Source organism: Podarcis muralis, chromosome 12 (genome assembly GCF_964188315.1).
Source record: "Podarcis muralis chromosome 12, rPodMur119.hap1.1, whole genome shotgun sequence".
NCBI lineage: Eukaryota > Metazoa > Chordata > Lepidosauria > Squamata > Lacertidae > Podarcis > Podarcis muralis.
Genome location: NC_135666.1, coordinates 35,228,307 through 35,247,229, shown reverse-complemented (window position 1 = coordinate 35,247,229; position 18,923 = coordinate 35,228,307). Strand labels below are relative to the sequence as shown.

General features: G+C 39.8%; 1 protein-coding gene across 2 annotated transcripts in view; it reads right to left on the bottom strand.

The window, feature by feature from the left end:
• DNAH11 (dynein axonemal heavy chain 11) overlaps nt 1-18,923 on the bottom strand; it is a 157,638-nt gene that overhangs the window by 117,564 nt on the left and 21,151 nt on the right. The window contains exons 10-27 of one of the 2 annotated variants that reach the window (XM_077937002.1): nt 17,548-17,685; nt 17,329-17,453; nt 16,192-16,387; nt 15,180-15,284; nt 14,448-14,843; nt 13,504-13,836; nt 13,104-13,358; nt 12,828-12,997; nt 12,105-12,327; nt 10,849-10,965; nt 10,644-10,730; nt 9,643-9,801; nt 6,957-7,040; nt 6,301-6,459; nt 5,159-5,281; nt 3,544-3,666; nt 2,883-3,107; nt 1,410-1,501 (exon numbers count right to left, since the gene is read on the bottom strand). In XM_077937002.1, coding sequence (XP_077793128.1) covers nt 1,410-1,501; nt 2,883-3,107; nt 3,544-3,666; nt 5,159-5,281; nt 6,301-6,459; nt 6,957-7,040; nt 9,643-9,801; nt 10,644-10,730; nt 10,849-10,965; nt 12,105-12,327; nt 12,828-12,997; nt 13,104-13,358; nt 13,504-13,836; nt 14,448-14,843; nt 15,180-15,284; nt 16,192-16,387; nt 17,329-17,453; nt 17,548-17,685 — 3,110 coding nt within the window. Of the gene's footprint in view, nt 1-1,409; nt 1,502-2,882; nt 3,108-3,543; nt 3,667-5,158; nt 5,282-6,300; nt 6,460-6,956; nt 7,041-9,642; nt 9,802-10,643; nt 10,731-10,848; nt 10,966-12,104; nt 12,328-12,827; nt 12,998-13,103; nt 13,359-13,503; nt 13,837-14,447; nt 14,844-15,179; nt 15,285-16,191; nt 16,388-17,328; nt 17,454-17,547; nt 17,686-18,923 lie in introns of those variants that run through there. The other variant, XM_077937001.1, reaches the window with a different exon arrangement.

Here is an 18,923-nt window from a genome sequence, read left to right as displayed (position 1 = left end):
CCCACATTGGGGACAAGGTTGTACCTTGAGTACACCACAGCACACAGACCATGGAGCTGAAACTGTCTCCCAGTGCTACTCTTTGGACACAACCCTCTAGTGTAGGAGCAAAAGCACTGTAAAACAATGCCCCAACACCAATCCCAAAAAACTGGCCCGGGACAATACCATGGCCTCAAAAGTTGCAAAGAGATTAAGAAGCAGAAGCAGAGTCACACTCCCCCATCCTGCTGTCAATACAGGTCATCCATCAAGGCAACAGAGACCAATTCAGTCCCCAAACTGCACCTGAACACAGACTAAAATGGATTCAGGTAATTTGTATCTTTCAGGAATACCTGTAACTGCTTGGCTACCATCTTACCGAAAAAGGAGCGTTTTGGACCAGGCAGCACTTATATATTGCCTTCTTGTATTTATAGTATTTACTTTCATATATAGATATAGATATAGATATAGATGATATAGATATAGATATAGATATAGATATAGATATAGATGATATAGATATAGATATATAGATGATATAGATATAGATAGATATAGATATAGACATAGACATAGATATAGATATATGTGTGTGTGTGTGCATACTTTACACTGGTATATGCTTTTTGTACTAATTTCTTGGCTGGAGAACTGCACTGCAAAATTCAGAAAAGTGTGAAGTTTTGAAAGGCAGTTGTTTAGCTTCATGTATTATTTCAGAAAGTGCTAATTAGATAGGTTCACCTTTAAATGCAAGCTGAACAGAATTTTCTCCCTTATCGTTTGCTTTGATGAGTACACATAGCTCCTGCTGGCTTCTCCATTTACTTCAGCAGATTGGGCAGTTCTGTATACATCTGTTAACATGAACAAACCTGCCACATCCAACTAGAGTCTAGAATTGCTCTTACTGTTAATTAATGGAATGGCGTTTGTTCAGCCTTTGTGGTGTTCCTAATTAGGAATGCTGAATTCAAATGCCCAAATAACATAATTAGGGTCATTAAAATGCACAGACATTTAAACAAGTTTGAAAAACTGGTCTTATCAAACTCCAGCATATAAATACTGTATTTACGCGAATCTAATGCGCCATCGAATCTAATGCACACCTCAAATTTCAAAACCTTAAAACCAAAAAAGTATTTGCTGGGGAATGAGTACCATTGTAGTTTTCCATTCTCAATTAAAGGGTCAGCAGTTAGCCAGTATTATATTTCTTTCAGATTATCATTCCATCACTGTTTGTAGCACACTGCTTAATATTGTTAAGCATTATAAATGCATGTTTAATTTTTTAAAAATAATCTAAAACAGGATGAATCCCAAAGCAAACTATACAGACCATCTCTTCTACAATCCTTTGCTGCTGATTATTGTATACTGGAATATATTAGAGAAAACAATTAGCTCAGTTTTACCTGCGTTGCAAATCCTCAAGCTTTTCATATAAATTGGGCTTGGTTGTTGCTTCCAATACATTTTTTGTATTTGCTGAGTCATTCATTAATTCCTGGGTATAGGTGCAGAAATAATCATTTCAATATTTAATGCTCACAAGCCTTTCCTTATACTTTTTGTTAAGACAAAAAATGGTTCATTCACATTTTCACTAGCAGCTATCCTAGGTCTGCCATGACCCAGAAGCTCTACAGCAGCTCCCTCGGCCAATAAAGCGAGATGAGCGCCGCAACCCCAGAGTCGGTCACGACTGGACCTAATGGTCAGGGGTCCCTTTACCCTTACGTTACTATATGTAGGCAATAGAAGCTGTGTGTGTGTGTGTGTGTGTATAGGATTATTATACAAAGAGGGACCGGGAGAGAAAGAGGCAGCGGGTGAGAGGAGGTGGCAGGCGGCGTGTAATGGTCCCCAGGCAGGGCTGAGCCATACCGGCAAAGGAGGCTCAAGTGGAGGAGGCACCGCTAGGAGAAGGGGGCAGCCTGGCAAGAAGGGAGAAACAAAAAAGAAAACCTGAACATTTTGGTAATTTTTTAAAAAAATTCCCAGACAGAAATTATACCCCTGAAAAAGAGGCCGTGTCTTGGAAAAAGAGGACGTATGGCAACCCTAAATCTGCAGATGAAAGTCATGCTCAAGAAAGCTGTTTCTTCTTATAGTTTAAAGGTAAAGGGACCCCTGACCATTAGGTCCAGTCGTGACTGACTCTGGGGTTGCGGCGCTTATCTCGCTTTATTGTCCGAGGAAGCTGGCGTACAGCTTCCGGGTCATGCGGCCAGCATGACTAAGCCGCTTCTGGCGAACCAGAGCAGTGCACGAAAACGCCGTTGACCTTCCTGCCGGAGTGGTACCTATTTATCTACTTGCACTTTGACGTGCTTTCAAACTACTAGGTTGGCAGGAGCAGGGACCGAGCAACGGGAGGTCACCCCTCGCGGGGATTCAAACTCTTATAGTTTAGGTCACCCAAAAGGCTCCCCTAAACTGTGGGGGATGGTGAAGACCCTACTGGAAGGGTTGGTCTGTGGCATGGTTGACTGAGAAGGAGCAGGGTGATTGCAGGAAACTGGGCAGAGGCACCAGCTGAGAGTGGAGGGATCCAGCCAGCATTCATTTATAATTCTATCTTAGCTTGTAATATATTATTTGGAACAGTCAAGTGACAGTGTGAGAGATCGCTGCCTCCAAACATTCCACCTCCTTCCACACACGAACACCAGTAACTGGGTAATTCTGATCCAAGAATGCATAAACATCACAGGAGTACTGCATATTTGGAGAGCGGTATAGAAAGATTTAATATATATTACACATCCAATCCTGGGAGCTGGATATTGAGATTTCATTGACATATAAGATTGTAAGAATGTTTTTGCTAAAAAGAAAAGGGGACAATGGAATGGTTGATTTTAATCATGATATTCCTCATTAACCTTGAAATCTGCATCAATGCCATCAAATCGCTTCGAATCTTCAGGAAGCTGGTCTCTGATATCATCCGAGCCAATGAAAATGCTTTCAAGATGAGACCATGTACGTTGAACTTCCATCCAAATGAAAATGACGGCATCTGCCACATTCAGCTTTTTTTGCCAGCCTAAGACTTGTTCAATGAAATACTCAACATATTTACTTTGTAGAATTATTTGCAGCTGAACCTTGAAAAAAAAGAAGAAGAGTGGGAATAAAATTAAAGGATAAATAAAATTACTTAACAGGCATAGGAGTCATAGCTACAAAAGTTTTACAAAAAAATCTTGTGCAAGCTATTATTACAGTAAATCACAGCAAATGACATTTTCAAACCTTGCAAATGGACAGCATATTATTAAATGATTCCATACTATCTAGGAAAAAAAGAGAGAGACCAAGGACCTGTAATTTTGCTAACTCCTACACAGACAGGAATTTTTGTTAAAACCGTATACAGTCAAGGACACGTATAATTTCACAGACTTAACATCTGGGACAGCTAAGATTCACTGTAAATACAGATTCTGGAAACAGTGCCTTAGGTTTAGTCCAATTATAAAAACACATTAGTAATTCAGCAACAAGCACATTTACTATTTACATTAGCAAACAACATCTTACTTGGTTATTGTCTAAAGTCTCAAAAAGCTGTTCATCACTTTTCAACAACGGAATACTGGTCCTGTAATGCTCTTCATACGAAAACTCCATGGCAGCCCATATTTGACTGATTTCTATGAGAATCTGGTTAACACATTAGAACATGGGTTTGAAATATATTTAAATCAAGTGTTATTACCCAATCAATAGGCTACATAGTTCTCCTATGCTGCCCAAATCCATCTAAAGTGGTACCATTTTCTTATTGGTTGTGGTGAGATTTCATGTACTCCTTAGGTTGGGGTGGGGAAACCTGTGGCTTCCAGATGGACTACAACTCTCATCATCCTCAAGCAGTGGTCATATTGGCTGTTACTCATGGAGGTTGTAGTCTAACAACATCAGGAAGGTCACAGGTTTCCCACCTCATCTCAGGTCATGGAAATATTACTTGAAATCCTTACATAAATCCACACATTTTTGGTCAAATATAACCAGAAGAGAAAAGTAAGGATGGCGATTTTTTTTCACATTCTGCACATTTGGTTCACCCTGTCTGCATTCCCCTCCCCCTGAATTCACTTGAACTAGGATACTATCTAAAATTAATTCTGGATTTCGAAAATGTACAGCGTGGCTAAGCTTTCATTCATTTTCACAATTCTAGCTTTGTACATTATCAGGGCAAATGTGCATTGATAAAACGCCGAAAAACATTGAAACGAGCAGTGTCAATATGATAGTAGGCATTACTGCACTGTGACTCTTTCGGGGATTCAGTTTTATTGGGATTCAGTGTGTACTTGTGCACACTGATAAAACACTGCAAATGTGCAATCTCCATCCAATCACATCTAGACTCTTTGTGAATGCTGTTTTATTTAGTGGTGCTCCTGCATATTGTTCAAGACTTGATGTTAAGACTTGATTAAGATTGCTTTTCTGCAACGTTTTATCAGTAAAAATGAGCATGCAAAAATAATGATGCAATCATAAATATACAAGCACAGCAAGGTTGCTTTTTTTTTACAGGTAATAGAGGACCCCTGAACAGTTAAGTCCAGTCGAATTAGACTATGGGGTGCGGTGCTCATCTCTGCTTTCAGGCCGAGGGAGCTGGCATTTGTCCACAGACAGCTTTCTGGGTCATTTGGCCAGCATGATGCTTCTGATGCAATGGGACACTGGGACAGAAGCTAGAGCACATAGAAACGCCATTTACCTTCCTACCGCAGTGGTACCTATTTATCTACTCACACTGGTATGCTTTCAAACTGCTAGGTTGGCAGAAGCTGGGACAGAGCAATGTGAGCTCACCCTGTCACATGGATTCGAACTGCCAACCTTACGATCAGCAAGCTTAAGAGGCTCAGTGGTTTAAACCACAGAGTCATCTGCTGTGTTTTACAGTGTTTTTCATTGCCTACATGAACATTCTTTGGAGGGAAAAGAAAGACAAAAATAAATTTAAAGGTACTGAAAAAGTAAATAAACTCTGACTGTACCTTACTCTGTACAAAAAGTAGGGAAAGAAGGAAAGCCAACAATGGTGGATCAGTTCTGCTTTGAAAACAAGAATAGGTAATTCAAAATTCCAAAATCCAAGGAGAAATTTGGAGGAGAAAAGCAGACTAACCTTTTCAGTCCCAAGTTCTTTCACTGCTTTGTCAACAATGTTCCGGACATCATCTTCCACCTTATGCAGCTTCAATGACAGCAGGTCTGCTAATGTTGTATCTTCGGTTATTGAAAAATGAAGCTGCAAAATACAGCAAAGTAGCAACAGGCTTTCAACACAGTTTTGCCTGTTTTTCTTTTAATGAGTGAATTACCCATACAACTTATGAAGCTCACATCTCTACATGGGCAAGGTGTGAGAGTCCAAATGCATCATTCCCCCCCCCCCCCGTCAAATGGTATATAAATTTTATGTAATAAATAAAATACAATTATATGTTATGGGGGGGGGGGGAACAGATAAAGAACAAGCTTTTTGATTTGAGAAAGAAGAAGTCAGGCTATGACTACAGTGGTGGATGACCTACATAACTATCAGCCATACTCAAGAGTAGACCTACTGAAATCAACTCTGATTAAGGGTTGGGAATCACCCTTAATTTGTGAGATCAATATTGAGACAGAATTTGGAAAGAAAACATTTATGCAATATGTATCCATGGAGGTAAAACATGGAAAGCGGTGATGTTTTGACCTTCAGCCTTCTCCTGTTCTGTTCTTATCGCTCACAGAGCTTGTGAAGGAGAAAGACCTGGTGGATTGTGTTCCATTTTGAAGTATGAACTACTAACATTCAAAAAGAAAAGGGAGTCTCTTGACTATAGTCCTGAAGCTGCTATACAAAGTCCGTGAGCTGGTTGCATTGGAGTTTTATGAACTGTTTCTGAGAATCAAAAGTGCAAACATAGAAATCATGGGAATCACCACTGTGCTGCCTACCTGGCTGAAGTGATGGTGCTGTGCACCAGGTTGGGGCAAGGGAGTGCAATGCGGGTCAAGGGCAGGTCAAGCACCAGGTTGTCAGTGTCTAAGTGCATGCAGATCTGTGCCTGTCACTACAGACAACCCACTGCTACCCCAACCCTGTGCTGCCCCGGCCCCATCCCAGTGGGCAGTTGTGCCACCACAGTCTGTAAGGCAACGAAGCAGAATGCCACCTCCCATGCCACAAGTGAGTGGTGGGAGGGTGAGTGAAGCAATATTTATGACACAACAGCCAAGAGATCTTTACAAAGGAATTTTAAAAAAAACAATACTTACACCTATTGCATCCATCAGCTGATACCAGTGTCTGTCTCTCATTGCTGGATTCTGCAACTCGCTTACAATCCTCAGTGATGTCAACAGGTTCTTTATGGTTAACTCCAGATTCATATACACATTCCAGGAGCGGACTTCTTTATCCAACGACCACATCTCCTAAGGAAAAGCATCGCAACAATGTTATGACAATGTTGCATCACAACACTGCGTCACACAACACTTGGTATCATTATTTAATATCACTGGTAAAATATTAAAAGCAGCAAAAAAGTGTTGTGGCACCATAAAGACTTAGCAGATTTATTTATGATGTATGCTTTTATCGCTATTGTTGTAATCATGTTGCCAGAATTGGGTTTTTACTTTTAAACAGCACCGAGAGAGAAATAATGCAAATTCTATCTGCTTCTAGCATCTTGCTTTATGCTAGTTCGCTGTGTAGATCTAACGTGATATGTTGTGTCAGGAAAAATAAAAGCGACAGCATCATTTTATACTTTCCATGCATCAGAGATCTAAGCTTGAGTCGAAAAAGAGTGTGAAGGTTGAAAGAATTGATACTTTGGGAAAACAAGAAACACTGCATGAGCAGGGGGAAAGGAAGCTAAAGAAGCCAAAGAAATGGAGGAAATATGAGAAGCTATGGGACTTGCTTTGGCAAATCTTCTGAGTTCTGTATCCATCTGCTCCATACTGATTTCTCTCCAGTGGCTTTTTGTCCAATCATTAATGCTGCTCTGAAACAGGAGAAACAGAGAGAAATGTCAATGACATTTGGTAGAGACAAGTTTCTGCAAGGAAACAAAATGATAGTTAAGGTAGGGCAGATTACAGGTTGCTGTTTTTGTTAAGTGCGTTACTTTTAAGGTGTATACCGCCATCAACACAGAAACTAGCGAAACAAGCCAGAGGAATGTGTGCAGGGTAATGAATTAGGGTAACTAGTGGCACTGCTCAAGTGCTTTACCCCTGCTATCACCAAGAGAGCTTGCAGGTAGAAGGAAGTGCTGGTTTGATCCCTCCGGCATTGCAGCACCATCAAGGTAGATGACCAGGAGTTGATGCAACCACCAATCCAGGAGGACTTCAGTCACACAAGTTACCTAACTTAGCCCTACAACAGCACTAGAGAACCCCTAGCCTGCCAGCCTAATTTGGCTCGCAATGCTGCTCCCATACCCCAAGCCACACTTGCCAGATGTGGGGCAGATAAAGATGCAGCTGCAAATTCTGGCCTGTTTTCTAGACAGTACTGCCCATCCCTGCTTAATTCTACTTGAATCTGTTCTGTGAATAGGCAGAGGCAAAGTAATAATAATAAATAAATAATAATAATAAAAATACCCCACTCTGGGCAGCTTCCAACAAAATATTAAAATACATATCTGGTGGGAGGGCATTCCACAGGGCGGGTGCCACTACCGAGAAGGCCCTCTGCCTGGTTCCCTGTAACTTGGCTTCTCGCAGTGAGGGAACCGCCAGAAAACCCCTGGCGCTGGACCTCAGTGTCCGGATAGAACGATGGGGGTGGAGATGCTCCTTCAGGTATACTGAACCGAGGCAGTTTAGGGCTTTAAAGGTCAGCACCAACACTTTGAATTGTAGGCACTTCGCCAGCCATTCCCCTAGTTGGAAAGGCTCACGGGACTGCTACAAGAAATTGAGCCTTTAGCGTCATTGGCCCAGTCTTGTGGAAAACTCGGTCAATGTGAGATTCAGCAGGCGCTTTCCGTTTCAACTTTTAAATGCATGCTGAAAACTTCTCTTTTCCAATAGGGTTTATTCAGGCAATTAGGAATGCATCTTTCCACAACAGTTTGCTGTTTTTAACATTTCCATATGACTTATATTGTATGATTGTATGTACAGAAGTTGTAAACCACTGATTTCTTCACCCATGGCAAGCAGTATATAAATATTTTTTATAAATAATAAACCTTCAATGTGGCAGCTATTATTTATTTATTGTCTTCCTCATATACATATCATGGTAACGTACAAAGCGACTAAAAGTTTGTTTAAAACAACCCCCAAAATCAATAGAATGGGAATGTTTTCAGAGAAGTGTTCCCTCGTGTGCATTCTGAGGTTGTTCAAACTTCAGACCTATAAAAAGTGCACCAACTTCCCTCTTGTCCTTTGAGATTCATTCACACTGGTACAAGTTTTGCGCCGAGTTTACATTTGCTGGACTATTTTAAGGCATTGCATGTTCGAATGACTTCTGTCTAACTAAGAAATAAACACAAAAACCCATCAAGGAAAGGGTTAGCCTAAAAATCTTCTCCTTTGTATTTTTTTTTTTTTTAAATTGAAGTAAATGTTATTTCTCCCTTCAATATTCTTTTAAAAAAATTAAGATTTCTTAGTTTACAAAAATACGTGCATTGTTCTGCTGCAGAAAACAGTAACCAATTTTGTAATATAGAATTGCAAGTACAGTGGTACCTTGGGTTAAGAACTTAATTTGTTCCAGAGGTCCGTTCTTAACCTGAAACTGTTCCTAACCTGAGGTACCACTTTAGCTAATGGTGCCTCCCACTGCCGCTGTGATGCTGCCACTTTTTTTGTTCTCACCCTGAAGCAAAATTCTTAACCCGAGGTACTATTTCTGGGTTAGCAGAGTCTGTAACCTGAAGCGCATGTATCCTGAAGCACCTGTAACCCGAGGTACCACTGTACATATTTTTTTAACTGTTAATTTTAATTTTCTTTAAGCATTTGTTTTAACTCCTTTTGTTTATAATTTTAATATTTCTTAGTGGTTTTAGTGCAATGAGGTGGTATATAAATTCTGCTAAGTAAGTATGTGGCAAGGCACTGCAATTCATGTACTGTACTAGCCACCAAAATGTCAGGCTGGTGCTCCCTCATTCTCTTTCTGCTTTGTTGCGGAGGGTTTTCTCTCTCATTTCCTCATCTCTTCCATTTTGATTCCATAGGTTTGAGTCCACAGCTGAACTCTTGTAGCCTTGCATTATAATAAAATAAGTAGTAGTAGTAGTAGTAGTAGTAGTAGTAATACATTATTTATACCACTCCCATCTGGCTGGGTTTCCCCAGCCACTCTGGGCGGCTCCCAACGGAATATTAAAAATAGAATCAAACATTAGAAACTTCCCTAAACAGGGCTGCCTTCAGATGTCTTCTAAAAGTCAAATAAAAATAAATAGTGCTGATTCTTTTTTTAAGGTCTTAGAATTACTTTGAGGGAAGAACATTTTTTTACTTTTCAAAAGCCATGACAACACTGCCACTCTTTCAAATTTTTTCAGTTCCACACAACTGCCAGTCGCGCAATGCTCTTTTGAAACAAACAAACAAACAAAAAACGCTTACTGTGACATAAATGTTAATATCCCACACTCCCTTCAGCAACTTTATTTCCTTCCGACATTGTTTCACTTGTTTGTAATCGGGAATGACCACTTCAAAAAGACTGGCAGATTCCTGGATGTGTAACATTTCTTCTTCCAGTGCTTCCAGTTCCTGATTTGCCTTAGAGATGTAACAGACAAGTTAAGTTTGGTTAAAATCCAATCAGGATAACAGACAAAAGGACCTACGCAGGTGGATTTCACAGGACTTTTTGTAGGAATAGTGCATGTTTCATTTTCATTTTCGATATTCCAAAAGACAGACAAGGTTCATTTATGGGCCAATTCTTCAGCTAGCATAAATCACACTCACTTCAGTAGCACTGATTTCTATCACCTGAACCTCTCCTTCTCATGATTTGTACATTTACATCCATAGAATGGCACATACAAACACCAAAGATTTGAGCATACATGCACTATATTCAATAGCAGGTAGGATTGTAGAAGTACTATTTTTAAAAAATGCCTATTTTAATTTTATTATGTTGATCACTTAAATATAAATTGGTTACAGACTCTTTGTTCCAAAGACAGGAAGCACAAACCCACCCAACACAGCTTTGCCCAAGCCCTTCTGAGGCATCAATTCATAGCATGCTCTCTTCATCCACCTAGACATAGAAAACTTTTGTTCTTTTTAATAGTTCAGGACTGCAGCTATCGTCTGTGAACTGCATACAAATATCAAGTGGAGGAAGACAACATTTCATTCGACACAAATGTTACTGAGCTATTTTTCAAAATCTGTGAGCATTTTTAAAATGTGCATGTGCTGTTTTCTAAAATGTTAAGGCTGCTCTAAAAGAAAACAAGTGGGCACGTTAAATTCAGCACTTAAATGTCAAGCTTCGCTCACACAAAAACATGTCAAATACAAATTGCACAATATGTAAATAGAGATCTCCGTTTTATAATGAACGATTACCAGCATAACATGCGCCTCTGAGATTTCTCCATTACCTTATCAAGAAGAGCATATGGGCTTTGGGCATCAAAGCAAAAGGGAGCATACACTCTAAATCTCTCTCTGAATCCTATCTGCTTCCCCTGATGAAAGAAACGCAGGCAATAAATTTTGTGAACAATCTTGTCCTCATAAAAACACCATGTGTATATATACACACACACACAAATTCTAAAACACACACACATCCTTTTAGCTTACATCAAAAGCAGCACATTTCTTTCTGAAAAGGGTAACCTCAGAAGTCAGGAGAGGGGCCACTTCATGCTTTATAGACACTGCGAGTTTTTTGGTGGCATTCCATCTTTCAGGCAGTTCCTGAAGAACAAAGACAAATTGATGTCGTGAGAGTTTCTGGAGACTTCATACTGCAGGACAGTTTGGTCAGGCACATTCTGCAAACTGTAGGAGCTGTTCTTTCATGAGTCACTCTGGAAGGGCTAGGATACTTCCCCACAACTATTTAGGATGGTGGGTATATATATAAAACTGCCTGGCTCAAATTCAACTGCAATTAATGCTACTCTCAACTTTTCAACGCAAGTGAAAACCAGTTCGTGACACTTTTCAATGCATAACTGGCAAAGATGGGTGGTTTTTGCCAAAAATGTCAACTTATCTCTGTAGCTGTAGGAAAAGGGAAAGACCCAAACACTATATTCTTTAGAAGTCTCGTAAGTCACTGATGTAAAATCCTGGAGCTGTTGACTGAAAAAACAGAAATCCAGAGTCACTGTGTTCCCAAAATAACTAGTTATATGGTTCTTTAACTCTTGACCAGTATATTTCATTCTTTTCATATATTTCAGTGATCAATTCCAACTTTCTTCCAGATACATGTCACCCGTTTCGGCATCTGAACCAGCTCTCTTTAGGTCGCCAAGTTGTCTGAACCAGAATTTAGCTACAAAAAACCCAAAAGCTTCTAACCTTGTAGTTGGAATCAGATACAGGGTGAGTCCTTTAAAAGAGGCCCTGTGGATACAGAGTACACATGTTCCATGGTGCGTCTTTTAAAAGACTCCCCCTGTATAAATTAGTACACAGTAGCCTAATTTAAGTTCAACGGCTTCACTTTTGTTTTTCATTCTTGTCACGACACTTATTTACACAATGCAAAAAAAATAATGCAAAAACTTGGGAGGAAGAATAGACAGTGTCTGCCATGAAGTTCTCCATACCAAGCCCTACCGAAATGAACGAGAAATAAAAGAGCTGTCATGCAGTTTCCATTCATTTTAATAACCTTTAGTGTACAGGGGGGAAAATCATGTGTATGTGTGTGTACACACATGTATGACACACCCTTGACCTCTTAATACTGGAGGGAGCAATGTGGAGTGAAGAGAAAGCTTCATTATAATTATTTCTTTTCTGGAAATGAGAGGTGGTTGTTCAGCGATGATCTTCACAGATAGATAGAATTATGGAATATTATATTCCTGAATGTACAGTACCTCTAATTGAACATAAACGTGATCTGGCATCTTCTGTCCATAGCTTTCCAATAGCATAATCGTATCTTTTAAAGGCTCAAAAAGCTCATCAGTAGCTGCCTGTCTGTTTCTCACAGCCAGGAGGTGAACCATAACATCTATGAGTCCATCATAATCTCCTTCCTTTAGCTCTTTTTGCAGCCCAACATCAGTCATTTTAATGAATTCTTCTAGGTCAGCAAGGCTATGAAAAAAAAAAGGATTTTCAATACTAGAATCTTTTTCTGATATATGTACACAGTGAATGAGCACTGAGAACGATAACCATTGGACTGCTGCTGTTTAGACTATGATTTCAAATTTTCTTGGAAACTGCTAGGTTTATGCTGTCCTTACTGAAAAGCAATGGAAAGGAGCAGAGGAATAGATCTCTTTTGCTTCTTTCATCCTTCTCAGTATCTGCTCCTAGGTTGGCTAGGAAAAACTCCTCCAGAATTAGTGCCAGCCAGTGTACACGGTACTGAGTTAAATGGACTACTTGTCTAACTCAATATAAGGCAGCTTCCTCTGTTCCTATCACAAGAAAAGTGGATTTGGGGTGAGTGCTGTTCCTCTGACCTCATTTCTACTGTGAATTTTCCCCTGTGAATTTTCAAAGGTCTCAACTTGTCACTTTTGAATAAAAGAGAAGAATAGATCAATAAATCAGAACTATTATTTTACCCCAAAAAATACCATTCGTACCTGTCAATGACAAATCTTAAAAGGTATTCCTTGAACATCCAGCTCCACTTCTTAATAATATTTAGCAAGCTAATTTTGAAAGGTTTCGTGTCCAATTTAAGCCAGCCTTCAAATATCCTGAAGTCTTCAAATTTTCTCATTTGAATGTAAAGATTCTCATAGATGTCAATCTACAACAGATAAGTACATATTACAAGGATAAAAGATTTAATTATTTTTTTTAAGCTGAAAGGGACTCTGAATATATAAATACATGCAGGCATTCCACTTCCTTGCCTGCTCTTTGAATTGCTCAGTTATTGGGCATTGATCAGGGATGCCAATGTCAGCACGGGTTTCTGTTTCTTCGGGATTCAACACACGACTGTAGAACAGAAATTGTTTCATAAATTCTGATCTGTCATCCACCCATAGATACGCGTAAGTTTCAAGAGAGTTTTTGAAGTCCACAGTTTTGGTTATAACATCTGCCACTCTCTCCATAACTCTTTGCCTGGTCTCAGTCAGCTCTGGGATGCTGTCCATGTCATTCTAAAGCCAAAAAAACAAAGCGGAGGGGAGTTATTTCAATGACTGTACTACTGTTCCTCTATATGTGAACAACACATATATTGTTTTAATCAGTGCATTGTATCTTTCTTCTAATTGGGGGGGGGGGATTAGTAATTACCATTACCTGGTAATGTTGTATTCCCAGATGTTTTGCCACTCTCTTCACTTGGGCAGATATTTTGAAAACGTTGCTTAAAAGTTCATCTATTAAATCATAAAAGCCATCAGCAGCTTCCTTGTCCAGTGAAGGTTTGAATTCAATTTCTGGGACACTTAGGATCATTTGAAGCTGGAATAACGGAGCTGGCTTCAATGTTTTCTCTGTGTTTTCCAAGAAGAAATTTAAATTGTGCATTATGGCATTAAAAAGGCCATCAATTATGATGTCATCAATGAACTCCAGGTAAATTTTCCAGTAATCTGAATCCAGGTCTGCTTTAAAGAGCATGGAGTTTTCCTAAAAACACACATCCCAAAACAGGCACTTTCAATTCTACTGTTGAGACAAATTTCATTTTTAAAAAAAACAAAAACATAACTAGGTAACTATCAGATCCACATGGGGAATTAAGCTACTTATATGTGTAGAAAATTAGCACCAAAATGTGTTTATAAATGAATCTGATAATAGTGTGCATGTTAAAGGACCTTAAATATTAAAACACCATTTTATTACTACCAGTTAACATCCGAACTTGAATATATTTATTTTGCAGTGAGTTGAAAAGATGTTGTGTGCATGTTGCATACATGCACAGCAGTAGGAAAGAAGTACAGTGGTACCTTGGGTTAAGTACTTAATTTGTTCCGGAGGTCCGTTCTTAACCTGAAACTGTTCTTAACCTGAAGCACCACTTTAGCTAATGGAGCCTCCTGCTGCTGCTGCGCCGCAGGAGCACGATTTCTGTTCTCATCCTGAAGCAAAGTACTTAACCCGAGGTACTATTTCTGGGTTAGCAGAATCTGTAACCTGAAGCATTTGTAACCTGAAGTGTGTGTAACCCAAGGGACCGCCTTATCAAATTTCATACTCGTCTCATTATCATGGTGACTTGTTCCAGATATTACCTCTGTAAGCCTGTGAATCTTGCAGCCATCTTCTTGGAATAGCATGAATCTCTTAGTAAGTCTATCTTCTTTGTCTTCCAAGTTCAACAAAGCATCTTTTCTATTGTCCTTTCTAGAAAAGAGGGGATGCTCCATCCAATGCTTCATAATTTCCTGAATGGCCTTAATATTGTCCTTTGACCTTTGAAGTCTCTGCTCTAAGTCATGAACCATAGCTTTCACAAACTCAATGTACTCCCAGCAGTTCTCTTCCTGCCATGTGAATATTTCTTCTGCTTCCATTAGCTGATCATCAATGTTCCTCAGCTCACTTTCGATGAGAGGGTATTCTACTTCCAAAACAGTCTGTTTAACCTTGTTATACCACTGGACCACGAGTTCAAGGTTCCCTATATACTGTTTGTGTAGAAAACAACAGAATGTTCAAATCTCTACCATGAAAACACTATGACCCCAACCTAACAATTAGCTCAAATCCAAATGTCCCCAAATCATGGGTCACTTAGACATGTGGGTCAACCACCTGACTAACTAGATACATAGAATGGAGGCTCCAGCTAGACTTCCATAACCAGAATACCTTTGTTGAGAAGGCCCTCTGGAGTGTTTAAGGTTGAATTGTCCAGGCTTTTCAGTTTACATTCAATTGTGAGGAAGAAAATGTCATCTGTACTAAGGAGAATCTGCAGAATACACACTCAGGCAAAACTGAAGATTCTTAAAAACACATACCTTAGCAAATGTCCCCCTTTTCTTGTATAACTCCAGGGCTGAATGTGGAATATCGGATCGATCCAAAAACAAGAGATATTTCACATCTCTTAAAATAGCCACCAGCTGCAAAGAACAATACACAATATAATCTTTCATAGGGTAGTTAAGGAGCGACACTTTCCAAGGTTCTAGTTTCACAGAAGGAAGCACTTTTGAGGGGGGGGGGGGAAATCCTTGATTACAATGTAACCAAGTACAGTGGTACCTTGGTTCCCAAACAGGTTAGTTGACGAACAAATCGGCTCCCAAACACCGCAAATCTGGAAGTAAGTGTTCTGGTTTGCGAACGTTTTTCGGAAGCCGAACGTCCGTTTTGGCTGTTGGCATTGTTTCCAGGGCCAATCAGCCAATCAGAAGCCGCGCCTTGGTTTTCGAACATTTTGGAAGTTGAACGGACTTCCAGAACGGATTGAGTTTGAGAACCAAGGTACCACTGTAGATGATAAATGGGGAACTTCAAGCCCATCAAATGTTGCTGAACTACAATTCCATTGGAACTTGTAGGCATTGCCAGTCACCATGAATGAAGGGAGTGGTAGTTCAGTAACATCTGGAGGACCAAAGTTTCCCATGCTTGAAGTAAATCCTGCTGTTAAGTCATGTGCAGAAGCCCCATGGTGCAATAGGTCAGTGCATCTGCCTGTTATTTAGGAGGTTAGTGGTTCGAACCCACCCAGGGATGAATCAGAATTGTAGAGGGACCCCAAGGCTCACAAATTAAATCAAAAACCATCAACTCAACATTAAACGTAGGATCCATGTACTTTTTTCTTAATAACAAATTCAATTATTACAAAGGACTCAGGCTGCAATCACAGGCACACTTACCTGGGAGTTCAATGGAACTTACTTCTTGAGCCATTGTGCCCTGTTATTCACATGCATTCTTACTGAGTTTTCCCCATTGTTTATTGTGTTAAGATTCTTAGTAGATTAATTTACAAAGACAACAAAAGTGCTTGCACTGTACCTTAGGATCAAAATTCACACTAAGGAGACCATCTTTATCACTGCGCTTAATTAGGGGTTGATCTAAATTGAACTGGCAAACTTCATCCACCTTGGATTTCCAGTTACAATAGATCTGATCTTCATTCTGGTCAAGCAAGGTCAGCATCTCTATGTATTTCTGATAGATTAAAGCACCCTCTGTGCTTTCTAAGATTCTAAAAAAAGAAGACATTGTTTTATACTAGAAAGATGCCCACAGATGGTGGAAATATGAATGGATGTGTGACCACATCCATGCAATGAGGCCGAGTGTGAGGGTCTTGTGCAACAAACATATTCCCTCAAAATATCAGACTTCTAGCATGAGGGAAATGATGAGAAGATGCACTGTCAAATGTGGGAAAGCACTTGCTTTGACACATCATCAAACCTCCCCCGCAAACAACTCAGAATGAATAGCCAACATCACCTAATCTTTCGAAAACAAGTTAGGATGACTGCTCAATAAAGCAGGTCATCTGGAAGCACCCTGAGGTATGCTAAGACATTTTGCTGACTGAAACAAAGCAGACCTGCAGTTGAAAACTGGCAATAGGACAGCACCCTCCAGCATGTGAGCTTAGTGGATTACGCTTTGTGGCACACACAAAGGTGTGTGCCTTCAAACATCTCATCACTTCTCCCTCATTTCTTTGCCTAGTGCCTGCTTGCTGTCCAAACAATGCACCAATATGCACCAACGTGCATCGTGTGAACACAGCAACACATGTACACGAGTGATAGTTGGTGGGGACAGCCTCTCTCGGCCTGTTTGCTAGGTCAAGGGCCTCTCTCAACGGTTCTGTCTGTGTGTTGGGAAAAGGCAACTAGGTGAGACAGGCAGCCAAGGCCAGAAACAAGCTGGGAATGGCTGCCCATTATAGAAAATAGCCTCTTTCCCCTGCTTTTCCCTTTTTGTTATAAAGTGTACAAATATGGACTAAGGCTGCCAGCATATATGGAGTGAGACACATACAGGATTGTGCTGTAAATTTATGTGATCGTTGCATTCATTCTAGGAAACTATTTGATATGGAAGCAGGAAACTCAAAAGCAATCAAGCAATAGTCTGACTATTTTTCATGAACAATTTCCAATCCCAAAGAGATATACTTACGGATATGGAACAAATGATAATTTTGACCAGAATGACTGTATGCGAGCTTTAATTTCTTGGGACCATTTAAGGTTTCCTGATGTAAATGGCATGTTTTTATTAATTATTTCATTCCCCGCTTCCACCTGTGGTGGTTAAAAAAACCCCAGATAAGTTATTCTGAATAAAGTAATTGTGAGGATTGAACATGGAACATTTTGCACTTACGGTGTCATGTACCTGCTTAATGTGCTCATCATAGAAGTGTTTGCAATTATCTAACTCTTCATCAAACATCTGTAGTAAAATTTTGTAATTTTTGCTGAAAATGTCTGCTATAACAGGCTTCTCCAGAAAATATCCCAAAATCACTAGAAGCTATATAAATAAAAGACAGTGTCAGATTTCCCAGATACACAAATCCAATTTTCTCAATGCAGAAAGCAGCATTATAATAAACCAAAATAGAATATTCTACAAGAATTAATGAAAATTTGGAGCAAAATCTGCATATCACAAAACTGCTAAAGATCTGATTATTGCTTTAATTGCCTTTTCCTATTTAACCAGAAATAATAAGTTTGTCAGAAAAAAACAATAAGCAAACATACCTATCAGCAATCCAAGAAAAGGGAATATATGCAATTTGGTTAATTTGTACAGATTCAGAACTGTGTTGATGTTTCTGGAAATATGGGTTAGTTTGGTACTTAAAAATAAATAAATCCAGAGTTTATACAGAATTTCATTCTATGTCCAGACTAACCAAGCACAGAAATTTAGAAGTGGCAGAAGTGAAACTACACACAATGGGCAGCCTGAGAGGTCACATTCCTTGCTTAAGCTAGAAGCAAGCACTGGACCTTCAAGCTCCCACCTTGTCCTGCCCCCTTGCCGCCCCCGCCCCGTGCACATCAACTTTTGCACTTTTATTCTGGTCCCCTTAAGGCAGTTTCTCAGTATGTCCAAAATAGGGAACTGTGGTTTACTAATCAGGACCTCATTAACAAAGTAACATTCAAACAACAGTTCTTCATTTCAGATGTAATTTGATACTGTGGTTGATGAAAGCACCAAGGTAGCATACAAGAGGTAAAGAAGAGGGAGAGCTATTTTGGTCCGACACATGTTCCTGGCATAAGAAACTATAGTTTATTATCTAGAAAGTTTTACTCCAGCTGGCCCAATGTGAATATTAACTGAGTGCAGCTGCTACTAAAAAGTACAGTGGTACCTTGGGTTAAGTACTTAATTCGTTCCGGAGGTCCGTTCAACCTGAAACTGTTCTTAACCTGAAGCACCACTTTAGCTAATGGGGCCTCCCGCTGCTGCCACGCCCCCGGAGCACGATTTCTGTTCTCATCCTGAAGCAAAGTACTTAACCCGAGGTACTATTTTTGGGTTAGTGGAGTCTGTAACCTGAAGCGTATGTAACCTGAAACGTATGTAACCCAAGGTACCACTGTACAAAATACCTTAGTTTCCCGTGTATTAGATGCCCCCATGTATAAGATGCCCCCTATTTTGGGGGACTCGGATTTAAGATAATGGGGGGAGATGGAACAGGGTTGTTGAGCTTTTTTTAGGGGGAATTGCCGAAAATCACACACCCACAT